Here is a 15,309-nt window from a genome sequence, read left to right as displayed (position 1 = left end):
CTTGAGAATAATTGAGAACAGTTGTTTGTTGGCAGGTCATTACGAATAGGAGAGCCCACTCTGCTTACACTCCTCCCAAAATTGCGTCCCTGGAACTTATCCGGATAATAAGGGTTTAATTTGTAAGGGGATTACAACTAACAAGCCTTGTAAAATTATAAACAAGTATCAGTGACCCACCTAGTACATGGTTAACTTCAATGTTAATGCTTATAAATTGAATCATAATATATATATAAGATTTATATCATTTGTATTTTTTTCAGATAGTTAAAAACTTTGAACCAATCTTTTTATTTAGTCTTTTGTTACGTTTTTTTATTCTGTAATCATCAGTAGGTAATTTTAAATTGAGCTGTATCTCGTAAACTATTGTCGAAGGCTTCGGAATTGTAAATCATCCGTAAGCTTTTACCATCGATTAAACATAATATGATATTACAAAAAAATGCCATGAAAAATACTTGAACTTTAAAAAAAAATTATAATAACTTCGAAAACAATAATTACTTTCATACGTTTATACGAAATTCACAAAATATATTCAATGAATGTTGTATGAACTTAATAATTATATAGGTATATCATTCACAATTATTTTACTATCTCTGCTGATTGCGTATTTTCAATTTAGTTTATTTTTATTAAGTAAAATATTTTTTTTAGTGTTCAATAAAAAACAACAATCGAATTCGAATGAGGACATTAGTCAATACTCAATACAAATTACAATTATACACATAAATACAGTCGCATGCAATCGCATCGTTATCGGATGATTTACACGATAAAACCCAATTTCGGATAAAAATTATTTGAAAGAAAAGTGAACAAGTATGTTAGCTATAACTAAGATTTTTTCTAGTTTTTTTTTTTTTAGTTTAACCGCCGAGGTCAACCACAAACAACTGTTCACGTCGACTCTTATTTTATTTCTTAAGCCTGCCAACGCGAAATTGTTTTTTTTTCTACTTTCCTCTTACATCAAGTTTTAACGGTCAAACTCATGTAGCCGTTTGCTGTTACAGTAACATTTTTTTTGTACATATATACTTAACAGCGTTTTGTATTTAAGCGAAAACAAACATGTGAAGCATTAGCGGGGCCAAGTATCCGAAGGATAGTGTTTATATGTATGTGCAGTGCAACTATAATAATATGAAATATGCAGCTGAAATAACAGCTGGCAAAACGACCACTACATAAGTGCAGTGTATACCGAGTTTTCGTAAATTTTGTACACGTCATATAACATAATTTTACATACCTACTCAATTAGGATTTAGTGTACACTGTGCTTTATGATTAAAAAGGTGTCGTAATAAAAATGTTTTTGAAAAAATGAATAACTTGTAGTTTTGGGTAGCTTGGGCAGATGTCGCTGCGTTTTCGCCGAGCCGGTATTGCGGAGGCGGCTGATGTACTATATAATATTATTATGTTGTCGAGCAGCAGCAGCCAAGGCTAGGGACGACGCTACGGCGGCTACGGGCAAAACAGGTCTGGCAATCGATTCGAAGGCCTCGGCGGCGCTTGTATATTTTATTCTACATTTTTCGCACTCCTGGAAATTCACTTATCAGCAGTTTGGCAACATTAAATTTATTATCGTTAGTTTTACACACACACAAAATATAGTGTTTCTGGGTGTTACACGGTGGGCACTACACGCTCAGTCCTGCTGTGCTTTTTAAGTTCAAAAACTCTTCTCGCGTTTCTTGCTCTGTTTAATTATTATATTATTTTATTCGTTTTGTTTTGTTGTTTTTTTTTTAATTATTATTATTATTATTATTATTATTAATTATTGTTTGTGGATATTTTACCAAAACGTCTCGTCGTTGCGGATTGTACTTGGATTTACACGTACGGTTTACGCGACTCCCGTCAGTTTAGCGACGACTGTTTTACCAACGTGTAATATTTACCAACACAGTTTAAGCACTGACAAGAGAAAAAAATGCTCATCAAAGAATTGTAAGTTTCGCGTATATTATTATTATTGGTGTTAGTAGAATTTTTCTTTGTTCAATTTATTAGTAAACCAAACCCACGAGCATCCTCTTGTAAATGATAAAAAAAAATATAAAAGTTCAAGCGATTATTCGAAATAGAAAAAACTACGTTTTCTTGAACCCATGCCATATTCTAAAGACCCTATTTTCTTTCTTTACGTAAATATGTTCAACACAACCAACATTTTTGTTCTCCCGGAAAATTATAGACATAGGTTCCAGGTGGTGCCTCTCGCCAAATAGGGATAACTATTTTTTTTTTATTGATGGACTTTTAGAAAGAAATTACAAGAGATAAGGTTTTGAACAGTTGACTATTGTAATGTTATTTATGGTCTAAATTCTAATATATTATTGGTTCAATTGATCACACCGTATATTTTATAATACATTTTTTTCTTCTTTGTAATAGAAAAACAAAATTATTACCCAATTTATCTTGATAGATAATTACATTCTGTTATGTAATATAAATTATAAATTTAATTTTAAATATACGAATAAGGTATGTTATTGTTATAATAATAGTCGTGTTTTTCTTTTGCTTAAACCAACTACCACCCCACATACCTAAATTTCAATTTTTTTTTTTTATCGATTTGTTTTTCCATGCTAAAAAAAATTGAGAAAACGCTTAGTTTTGATATTACAGCTACAAAAAACTTAAAGAATTATTGTTTTGCGAGGCGCCTGTGGTCCTCCGCAGCGTCCTCAGGACCATTCAGTAACAGCAATTAGCGAAGTGAATCGCGATTGAAAAACACAACAGTTTGTTACAAATTCGTTATCAATAAATTACCAGGGCTAGTAGGAAAGCTGGGTTTGGTCTCGTTAGGTTGCTAACCGCTTCCAGAGCAGTATGGGGTTAGCTTTTTTTTATTTTCTTAGGTGAGCTATTTTTTTTCTGGGGTTTTGAGGACGTCAGCTTCTATAGGAGCTCGAGTCGGCTCCCGTAGATGGCAGACGTAGGAAGTCGCTTTATATAGTTTCAACAATTATTCTCTAATTTCAAGTATCTGTAACTTTAAAACTAAGCGTTTCCAATCATTATTTTATGCAACATTATTTTCAGCATTCATAAATAAATTGATTGAAAAAAAAATTAAATTCGGGTATGGATTGGTGAAGATGATATGTTCCTTTATTGTTCCCTTATAAATTTATCAAATAATATGATGATCATAAACAAGTGAATAAGTGAAAGTCGCATCTGCTAGTTTTGAAGAATTTTGTGAAAACAATTTTTTATCAAAAATGTAATTCATAAAAATGTATTATTTTTATATGAATATGGAAATATTATATGAGTATGGAATGTATTTGAGCTGATTAAAATAACCCCTGCATGCATTTCTTCAGATGTCTGTTTCAAATATGTTTCTCTGAAATATGTTTAATTTCTATTTTAATATTAACTTTTTACTTTATTGAAAAACTCTTCTTGTGCTCGATTTTGTGGTTTAAAATAACACATAAACAAGCTACATACATAACAGATTTGAGAGTAAAATTAGTGAATATAAAATATTTCCAACATTATAAATATATAATATAATAACAGTGCAAATTTGATTTTAACTTAGTTGTATTTTACTTTCTGTTTCAGTCGCGTTGTGCTTCCATTAACAGTCGAAGAAGTATGTATACACTCTAATGTTAATAATTAATTAGTATCGTGTAATAAGATTACAATTTTAGAAGTGTTGCTTAAGAAGGAAATTAATTTTTTGTTTTGATTTGAAATGATACCATTTTAGAATTATTTATAAATAAACTATTTAATAAATAAATTTGAATTTTCACGTATAATTTTAACTATATTTTTTGTTTCTTAAAAATTGGTATTATAATATTTCTCTGTGTACCGCAATAATTACCTCAGATAAAATTCGGCATCTGAAGTGAACTTCTTCCGTCGCAGCTCGATCATTAGCAGCGTCCTGTGCCTTCTTCCGTACCATGCGTGTTGATCCCACCTACACAAAATACCTACTAACATATCAATGAATAGAGACACCGAGGCTTAAACAATTTCTTTATATCTGTTGATATGTTTTAGTCAATGGCTGACGTACCAAGATTCCTCCAGATCGACTGCAAATGTTTACTGTATGCTAAAGAAGAGTTCTTTCTTTCTTTGATCAGAATAAAAATTAAAATTCTTTCAATATCCTTGATTTTATGTCAAACAATAAAAGTACTAGGTCTTAGTATGAAGTAAAAATTTGATACAGAGAAATTTGGCTTGCTAACTGTTGACCTAAAAATGTCAATAGATGTAAAGAAACTATAACAATTAATTTTTCTAAAACAGTTTACGAAGAACTACGTTTATGAATGGGTATTACAATTACACGGGTATACTAACATGTAGTTTATTATACGTGAAATCGCAAACCTCTAGTTTTGAAAAACATGTTTGTTTGTAAAATAGTTTATCTATAAAAATTACTGTAATAGTTTAAAATTAAATAAAAAAATAATACCTCCATGAAATTTAGTTAGTTAGTATAATACAGTTGTTTTTAAAATATAGATTTTTTTTTTTTTTAACAAACTTAATGTTAAATATTTTAATAAATAATATGTAATATTTAATGATCTGTGATTTTCAGTATCAAATAGCACAGTTGTATTCTGTTGCTGAAGCCAGTAAAAATGAAACTGGCGGAGGAGAAGGTATAGAAGTTTTAAAAAATGAACCTTTTTCCAATTACCCTCTTTTGGGTGGAAAATATTCTGAAGGGCAGTACACCTACAAAATTTATCATTTGGCCAGGTAACTGATTTTTTTTTTAGTTACTTTGTCTCCCTCATATAAAGTGTAGCCAATTGGCTGATTTGAATAGTTCTGTTTTCTACATAAAAATAAATTTTTGTGTCGATTCATTTACCTTTTAAAATCGATTGACAATAAGCAAATTAAAAACTTGCTATACTAACATTTCACTGTACCATTTCATAAAACAAAACCTCAAATTGTTTGAATGAGTCATAACTTGATTATTATTTTAATTTTAATTTTAACTAGTTTAAATGTTGATTAACTTGCTTGAGCCAGACTTTTTGCAACATATTCTTTATTAGTAGTAATAATAAATTTAAAAAAAAAAAAAAACACTTGTCAAGTCTTATATAAATCGTATCCATAACTCAAACAAGTATTGTGTCGGTAGTTAGTCTAGATGGCTTAATATTTCTGAATCACGACCTACTGAAAACTCAATATGTTGTGACATTGGATGACTTGTTTTTGAAGGTCAATAAACTGGTATTTTACTGACTAGAACATGCATAATTATTTGTAAATTAAATACGAACATTTTATTACAACCTTGATGGGCTCAGCATTAAGCTTTAACATCCCATCTGTGAGTAATTAGGTAATCATGGATGACACATCACACTATAACATAGCTTTATTCTCTAATAAATGAGAAAAAAAACAAAAAATGAATAAGCATTAAGCTAATTTAATGGGGAAAAAAATTGTGTTTCATTAATTTTGTGTGTTATTAATTTTTTTAATAAGAATAAAACAATACTAAATTATCAGTATTAACTAAAAACTTATTTCATAAACTCAAATATTATAATATTCATAATTCTCACTAAAGCCAACATACTGACATTATTGGAACATCTTAAAGAAATACAACAATGACTCATGAACAAAAAAATTTAAGTAGTCAGAAAATAGTTTGTTTTTAATAAAATGTATTGTAAAAATTACTTTAGAAAATATTTAGGTTTTGTGTTTTTAAATATACTAAATATTGTGTTCATTTTATGCAAAAATGGTAAGGAAAGAATATACAATGAACTGTTTAAAAACCTCTGATCAACTGGCTAAACTTGTATAATATGATTTTTCCAGTTTCTGATAGTAGTACTTAAATATTTTACGAAAACCTTGGAACATTCTGTAATCAATTGTAGACTTATTACCTCTATAACATAATATAGGCACCTTGAATGGCAATTATTATGTATACATTGTTTACTTACAGTTAATATATCTAAAATTCATAATAATTAACTGGGTAATTATTTGATGTCATTAATAACAACAGTCATTAAATTGTATATCTTTATTATTGTAATGTATGAAGTCTGTTTTATTTTAATCTCTATTATTATGAAGAATATTTCAAGCTTACAATTCAGACTCAGTTAATTAATGATATACTAATATGTTTCTGAAGGAGGTCATTAAGTAATGGTACTATAGATAGTTAGATTGTATTTTTATTTCCACTTTTAAATTATTATGTATGAAATAAAATGTAGAGAGTACATGATTGTTATTTCAGTCAAACACTTAATTCAATTGCTATTGTTTTGTGTTTAAAAAAAAAAAAACATTTAATTTCAGAAACCTAAAAAGAAATATTATTTTGAATTTAATAAAAAAATATTATGCAGATTCAAATTAAAGCACCGATGAGAATTGATATAATGTTTTTGCTTAAAGCTATTTTAAATTTAAAAACCAAAATTGAAATGTTTGGTATATTATATAAATAAAATTTCCGATATGATGACGCTGTATAGGTGTAAAGGGAGGTGTTTGCTCGTAATTGGTCACTGTCTGTTATACGCTGAAGATGGTAATATTGCTGCCAAATTACGTAAACGCTTTAAAATATTATTTTTTTGGTTAAAGGTTTATATAAATGTTTTATAAAATTACCCTCATTAACCATAAATTGTTCTAACAGACGGTTTTGCTCTAAACCCAATCAGTAAACCATACTATACCCTGTTCGCCGAAAGAGCATGCCGCGACCCGACGAAAATTGGCCGTTCTGCGCATCCCCGCGCGGCACCCAGTGTGACTAGCGTTCCCCCCGGAGTCCGCCCTGTCTGCCAGCCTTAGTCTTGCTGCTTAGTCTTCAGTCTACATGCAGCATGCTCTCTCAGCAAACAGGGTATAGTTAAATTATGATACTTAGTTTTAAGTCTTTTTTTGTACTACAGATAATGGCAAAAAAAACTTTTATGGCCAACTCTTAATGCCAATGAATAGCATTCAAAATTACATATTAACAAGGTCATTTTGTAAAAGACTTTTGAAAATAAGTACATAATTACTAATATTATAATATTTAATACATCATTGTTTTTTAAAAAAAATTTTAGCAAAGTTCCTGGAATGATAAAACTTTTAGCACCAAAAGGAGCGTTAGAAGTCCACGAAGAAGCATGGAATGCTTACCCCTACTGCCGAACCGTGATAACTGTAAGAATTCAATTATAAATAATTAAATGTTTATTATATATATGCACGGTTTTACCTATATTTTTTACTATATAGAGAGGTTAGGCATCCTGGCTCTGTCTATATTCTATTTGTTATTTATTTAGTGGCAACGATGGCTACGCTGCAAGGCGCACTCTATTGGTGTAACTTTATAAACTATTTACATTCGATACATTAAGGCCTGTTTCACACCTTTGCGTAAAGTATGTGCGTTTTTATATGCTGCGTATGAAAATTACATTACTCAAATATATATATATATATTCATACATCGGTCTCAATTTCATATGTGGCATATGAAAAAACGGGTCTACTATGTGCGTTAGGTGTGAAACGAGCCATATAAATCATGTCAAATGTGTAAAATATGCTTAGGCCTTCCCATACAAGAAATCTGGGCAACCATAAGTAAAATTCTTTTTTTTTAATTCAAAGGATAAAATGTTTATATTGTTAATAAAAAATAGTTAGACAAATTGTATAAATCATAAAAGTGTAAAGATGATAAATAGTTTTTGATTATGATACGTTTGCTTGACCATATTGTAATATAAATATAGGATTTTCCATAAGATATTTTATTAATTTGCAATGTAGCAGAATATAAGTTGATTAAATTTCAAAAACCTTTATGAAAACCAAAGAAATGAATTTATTAGATACCTAGTTAATTTGAAAATGTGTATTGTGACTTTTTATAGTTAAATAACTTTGTAAAAACAAAGTCTTAGAGTAGTAGAAATTAGTTAGGTAATTACTAGTTTTAATTTTGAATAAAATGTCAGATTACATAAAAAATGTATTGATAATAATTAAAAAATTAATTTTAATATTAAAGCAGTCATCATTTTTTTTAGATTATAACAAATGTTTTGATTTTCTCAAATACAGTAGATACATTTATTTGTATGCAACACTGCAGTAGAAGTTAATTAAAATTAACTTGAAAAAAATAAGGATTTAGGCATAATAATTTAGTAAATTATAAATTAAAGGTATTAACCATTTTTGTATTTGTTAATTATTTTTTATAATAGAGACCTAAAAAAGGCATTGCTGCCATATGTTTAATACACACAAGATGCCAAACCTCTCTATATTATAACCGTGATATCATACCCAAAAACCTATTATGTCCACTGAAAAAATGAGAAATGACTTAGATTTCCTATAGAAATAATTGATTTTTTTTTTATTGACTATACAATATCAAGTTTATTTCTTTACAATCAGTTAATTCAATTTTGTCTTTTTCAAAAATGTTTGTATTAAGGATTAAAAAGGTCTACTTTATAATAGAAGGTAAATAATAGACAATATACATTTGAAATGTTTTTTATTTATCTTACTCGTATCCAATTCAATTGTGTTTTGTGTTAATTTAAACAACAATAATTCAATTTTTTTTTAAATATTAAGCAAATTTGTTCAGTTCTATTTATGAGGTTATCTATTGAGAAACCTTATAAATGTCGACTTTTTATTGCCTAATGTAACAGCTTAACTAAACTTATCCTTCAAAACTTATAGAATCCATCAAATTCAATGTTGCAAACAAGCATCAGATGATGTGGTACGCCTACAAGAAAGTATTTGAGTTTAAAAGATAAAATTATGTTTTTATAGAATCCCAATTACATGAAAGAAAAATTTTCCCTAACTATAGAGTCCTTCCATTGTGCTGATCGTGGAACACAAAATAATGTAAGTGAAAAAAATGGGTCAAAGGTGAAGGAATTGTTGAAAGACAATTATTGTAGTGTATAAAAAGGATGTTATGTGCATTTTGCAAATTAATATATTTTCTATTCGCTTGGAAACATGGGCCAAATCTAATTGTCATTCATCACAGTTAAGGGAAAATTGTTTGCATTCTATATACCATTAGTGATAATATATGTCCTTATATAAGTCCTTATTTCTTTTAACATAATTTTTCATATGAGCAATTTTTGCCAATATTAAATGATATCAAACACCCATTAATATGAACAAAGCTTTTTGTGTTTTGCAGGCAGATTATTTTTAATAACGCTTATTACAAATTTATTGGTAATAAGACATCGTTTATAGTATATTTAGACTGTATCTGGTTCAAATGTCATAATTAATGTACAATGGAAGAATAATTAATAACAATAATAACTATTTAAGAAAATTTGTATCATCAAAAATTATAAGGTAATAAAATAAAGTGTATGATCCTACACATCGCGACGTTTGAACCAGATATAGCCTGTGTACTATTGTAAATAGTATACAATGCATATTATAATAGTGTATGCAATATTATTTATTGTAAATGCTTATTTGTTTGGTGGTTTTGCTTGTATATACAGAATCCAAATTATATGAAAGAAAATTTCAGTTTAATCATTGAATCGTATCATATTGCCGATAGAGGTACACAAGAAAATGTAAGTGAGATATAAACAAAAACACTTGTTTTTTTTTTTAGTTAACACAATTACATTTAATAGTACTTTTTTTCGTGACTTTTTTTTCTTTATTATGCTAATGATAAATTATAATTTAATTATTTTACCTAGCTTATATAATTTTATTTAATAATTAAGTTTTATTTTAACACTTTATTTATGCAAGTTAAATGTATTTTTAGTAGGTTTCCAAAGTCACAGTACAGTGTAATCTAAATTAATTTTTTATTGTATTAAAGTATATATTTTTTTTCATTTTCCATTTTGGGTTGCCTTGAAAAGGCATAATATGTTCAATAGTAATTACTAGAGTTTGGATTTGTATGATATTACATTTGTGTGTGTGTGTGGCATAAGGAGAATAAGAAAAGTGCACAATTTGTTTTAACATGCATCGGAAAAAGTTTATCATGCACATTTGAAAATATATAGCTAAAAAATTCATAAGGAGTCATTTTTTTCAGATTTTTGAAAATAATAACCTTTTAATCTTTTATTACTTCTATAATATGTTAAATATTGTTTTATGAAATTTGTGTCTTCTTGTTCTTTTCCTAAAGGCTAGACCTTGTCACAGAAAAGACTTCCATTTTTCATGTCTTTCATCGCTTTATCTTGGAAATAATAATGAGGTAGTTTTCTAGCCTTTAAATTTGCTTCAAACTTTGCCCACAATAGTCGGTTAACAAGTCATACCAGAAGTTGCTTTTTTTGCCTCGTTTCAGTACTTCTGGGTACTGTTGCCCACTATTAAAGCTTGGGGTTGCTAAGCCCATATCACATTGTGCTCTTCTGAGGGGGAAATTTGTGTGTATGTGTAGGATTAAATAAATTATTCAAAAGAAGACCTATAAAAATATTGTTCTACGATTGTTAAATTAATGTTCATGTCCAAGCAGTTACTTTATTTTATTGAATTTAAACCAGAGAAACAGTATGCAGTATTTTTTTTTATTATTATATAAATGAGCTTCAGTATATTATGTACTTATGATATTATTATATGATTTATGAAGAATCTTTCAAAAAGAGCATTCATTTTGGATATATGATTGAAAAAAAAAGTTGCAAATAATTTCATATTTTTTTTTTTGCATAGGTATAGATCAAAAAATTTAGTGCACAATTGAGTAGTATTTTATAGTTTTGTAATGCATACAAGTCCAGACTTAAATAATTACACTATGAGTAATTATAATGACAATAGTACAGTACTATGGGGAAAAAAAATGTAATTAAGTAATTTTTAAATTTACATTTATTAAAGGTTTACAATTAAACAATATAAAATTATTATTATTATTAAAAAAAAACTCTAAACAGTGGTGAAAAAAAGAATATAATATTAATAATTAACACTATGGAAAAATAATAATTAATGCAATCCAAATAATTATTAAGTTGTGATTTCATTAATATTGGTACAGTTGTTTTTTATAATTTTTGATGTTTGGATGTAGTTTATTTTGGTATTGGTAATTTTTTTTTTTTTAACAAAATTCATGTCATAACTTTTAATTACGAATATTATTTATAATTTATAATGTTAAAATGTACTAATATTCATACATATATCATCTAACTATTAAACTTAAATTTGTATTAAAAAATGGGTTTGTGACTTCGGAATTTAGCTATTGGTTACGCTTGGCATTTTCTATGTTTTAAAGTCAACTTACATAAGAAACAAACCAAATCGATGGCATAGTGCATTTTTCATTATAGATAGCCTTTTACACATTGTGTGCAAATGTTAGAAGTCGAATTTCTATTGTTATTGATATAACAAGTTCATTAAACACTGGATAATTTTAGTGGTATTATTCACCAAACATTGTTGCTCTAAAACAATAGTTTTTTATTACACTACTATAACACATCTATAGTGCTAAGCCATCGAAATGTATTGTATTGTTTTTAACACGACTCATATGTATGCGTGTGTTACGTATACATTTAAGTAATTATTACTTTTATACATTATTATTAATTAAAACAGGTTCATGAATTGCCTCCTGAAAAATTGAAGCAAAGGGAAGTACAAATGATTGACATTGGCAATGATGCCATTGTATCTTCGGACTATAAAGAACACGAAGATCCCAAAAAATTTAAGAGTCAAAAAACTGGACGAGGTCCTCTTTCTGGAAACTGGATAGAAACCGTAATTATTTTTTATTAATTATTATTATTATTGTATTTTTATTTTATGTTAATTAAATATTTGTGTATTTATATTTTGTTGACCTTTAGGCAACCCCAGTAATGACTTGCTATAAATTAGTATCTGCTGATTTCAAATGGTTTGGACTCCAAAACAGAGTAGAAAACCTAATCCAAAAATCAGAACGTCGTCTATTCACTAACTTCCATAGGTATGAATTTAAATTATATTGTGTTAGTTCATAATTCAATAAACATTTATTACCAATATAATTGATAATTATTATATATAACTAGGCAAGTGTTTTGTTGGATGGATCGCTGGCATGGACTTACATTACAAGATATTCGTGAGATTGAAGAAAAAACTAGAGAAGAATTAGATAAAGTAATATTATATTATTATTGCCGCTCGCCATTAATTAATTGTGCTTATTAATTTAATATTTTTGTGTTTCAGCAAAGAAATGAAGGAACCGTAAGAGGAATGAGAGCCGATGCTGACTAAAAAAATTAGAAAATTTAAAGAAATCAACCAAAATTTTTTAATTTAATTTAAAATATAAGCCATAATTTTCCTCTAAAAAATTAACTGAATTAGAAACCAGTCTAAAACATGTCTTTGTTCAGTCTTATTCTATCTCCAATAATTGCTTTTCATTGTTTTGAGACTGTATGTCTTTTCAATCGAAACTGTTTTAGCTTTTTAGTAATTTTCTAAAAATTCAGTTTCATATATCTTCTAGAAACCAATAACTTAATATTCATTTACATAGAAAGCAAATCATTCCACTTTCTATTCTGTATTTCCTTTAGTGTATTTAATTTTTACTTAATAATTGGTTTATGGATTCGTAGTTTTTACGAGTATTCATGGTGATTGTAAACAAGAATAACCAATGGTATTTAGTTATCAGAATTTAATGTTTTCTATGTTCGAAAAAAAAACATTTTTAAAATGTTTTTTTTTTTATAATTTGGAAGCAGCCTTGAGTAGGTTTTAATTTTGTGGTTACCATTTTAAAATAGTGTTTAAACAAACGGTCAACTTAGATGCAAATTTAATAGTTTAAACATTTAAAATATTACTACAAGTTTATTGCACTGCAGTTTTTAGAGAGATAACCTTGACAATAATATTATTATTATAATGATGAAAATTATAATTAATAAATTATTACTAATATAATTAATATTCAATAGAATGTCGTCATTTTAGCTGTTTTATTACATTTTTGTCAATAATAATTTTTTCTGGTTAGAAATTAACGTAAAACCAATGGTTACTTGTCTGATTAAATAGAAAATGTAATGTAATAATTGTAGAACCTTTGTTTTTATTTCTCTAAGGCCATCGTAGATTGTTGAATTTTAATCTACATATGTAAATTTGTAATACATGTTGACACCTTATTGTATTACTTACAAATATTACCAAAACGTATTAGGGTTTATCAAGTGTCTATTGTTTAATTTAAATATCTTCGCATGATTCTCTATTGTAATTACCATTAAATTGCATTTATGTGTTTTCGTAATCTCGGTTTTTTTTTAGATGTGCAACTAATACATAGTAGGCTTTCTTTATCCATGAAAAAAATACCATAAATTTGTAAATAACATTTAATGAATTGTGTGAGTTGCTTTTGTTAAATTTAAAATATAAATAAGAATAAACGCTTATGTGTGTTAGTAGTTTCAAATGGCATTAAACATTGTTGTTACTCGTTTTTAAAGTTTAAATTTTGTTTAAACATCTTTTAAAACCCTTAAACCATTTTCGGGAAAATATTAAGGCTTTGACATAATAATTGATTTTAATTTATGAACTATATTTTGTAATTGCAAAACGGTTCTTTCACTAAAATATTTATTGTCTCTTGAAAAATAAATTTTATAGCGTGTTTTATTTTTATAATACTCCTATACGTATATTGTATTCTAATTTGTTTTTCTTAAGTATGCAATACTTGTTTATAACTTGCATGATTATTAAATTTTACCTTTGTATCTACCAATCAGGTGTACTTATATCAAAGTAGCAATATTAATTATATTTAATAAAACATGACTTATACTTAAATACTGCCCATTAATATTATACACATATATATATATGTATAAATTATAAATAATAATGTGTCCAAAGACAGCACAGTCAAAATTAAAATAGTTATATTATGTTTTTTTTTAGGTATATTGTATGTATTATTTTTAATACTGCGTTTTATATAATACCTCTCAGTATTTAAGCACTTATTTCTTCTGGTTATTTATTTTTAATTAAAAATCATTAGTCAATGTATTATAATATTATATAGAAAATTGTTAATGACTAGATATTTAGATATTATACACGTTGAAGACTTAAAAAATAAAACTTACTTCATTTCAGTTTTTAATATTTTTAGTTCAATTGATATTTGGCTAAGACTTGGTAAGCACCCCAAGTATCTGATATCAGCTACCGATTCTAACTAACCTAACATATTCAGAAGACATTGTATTCATATGTACAGGGTCTTCAGAATTTAATGATATAATTTTAAATGGGGAGAAAAGTGCATAGCTTTGAACTCTTTAAATTCGAGAAGTATTTATGTTTAAAGACTAGTTGTAATATTCACTTTTTTTTTTTATAAGTGAAGTAATAATAATTATATTATCTACTTAACTTATAAGATGGAAATTTAAAACAAATATTTTTAGCTTGAACAAAATAAAAAAAATTTGATATTGTCGAGGCATTTCTACGCATGAGTAAGATCAAAAAATAAAAGTTGAACATAAAAATATTTGCTTAACCAATCTCATTTTTCGTGTACTTATTGTTATTTACTTTGAAGTCAAAGGATATCCTTTTTTCATAATATTTGGGGAAAATCTTTGTTTCATACGTGCCATGCTATATATAGCTAATACTTTAACGGCACCGTAAAAAAAAAAACCTATTATTATTCCTTGGTCGCAGCAATTCACAAATTTGGAAGAAAAATAAATGTATTTGTATTTCCCACACAACAAAAAAATGTTTTCCTATTTTATTAAAAATTACAATATTTTATTTAATTATAATATTGTCAAACTATTTTTACTTTTCATCATGTTTTTGGCAGGAAATCAAATATTTCAACAAACAAATAGTCCTACAATATTACTTAAGTATTTAAAATGTAATACATAAATAATACACTAACTAATATTATTCATTTTATATTGTTTTGTGAGATATAATCTTTTTAGATATATATATATTTTTTTTTTTTTTGCTATCATCCTATCTCTCGCCCTAGCCATCAGTCCTTCAGCCATCTCTATCTATTATTCCACCAACCCTGCTGATATAAATATCAGGAAACTACCCTATCAGCACTAGGTATTCTTATGGTGCCAGATTATGGTGGAACAGATTGTGACACTCAATGTGCGA

General features: G+C 27.2%; 1 protein-coding gene across 2 annotated transcripts; it reads left to right on the top strand.

Moving 5' to 3' along the window:
* The first annotated feature begins 1,477 nt into the window (after window positions 1-1,477).
* Window positions 1,478-13,936, top strand: LOC126846399 (phosphatidylinositol transfer protein alpha isoform). Of its 2 annotated transcripts, none has more exons than XM_050585761.1 (9): window positions 1,478-1,977; window positions 3,622-3,652; window positions 4,631-4,794; window positions 7,158-7,257; window positions 9,618-9,695; window positions 11,716-11,880; window positions 11,970-12,091; window positions 12,177-12,267; window positions 12,340-13,936. In XM_050585761.1, exons 1-9 carry the CDS (start codon window positions 1,961-1,963, stop codon window positions 12,385-12,387), a joined length of 816 nt encoding a protein of 271 aa, XP_050441718.1. In that variant the 5' UTR covers window positions 1,478-1,960; the 3' UTR covers window positions 12,388-13,936. The 2 variants fall into 2 exon arrangements, with proteins under 2 accessions (XP_050441718.1, XP_050441717.1); XM_050585760.1 differs by lacking the exon at window positions 9,618-9,695 and adding an exon at window positions 8,905-8,982 and having other exon boundaries at window positions 1,487-1,977; window positions 12,340-13,920.
* Window positions 13,937-15,309: the final 1,373 nt, after the last annotated feature.

Source organism: Adelges cooleyi, unplaced genomic scaffold, assembly GCF_023614345.1.
Source record: "Adelges cooleyi isolate 19-005CV unplaced genomic scaffold, UGA_ACOO_1.1 ACOO_flye_CR_arks_rails_tigmint_CR_PRNA_9, whole genome shotgun sequence".
Taxonomy (NCBI): domain Eukaryota; kingdom Metazoa; phylum Arthropoda; class Insecta; order Hemiptera; family Adelgidae; genus Adelges; species Adelges cooleyi.
The sequence above is the reverse complement of the archived record's forward strand: the minus strand, read 5'-3'. Positions and strand labels throughout refer to the sequence as shown.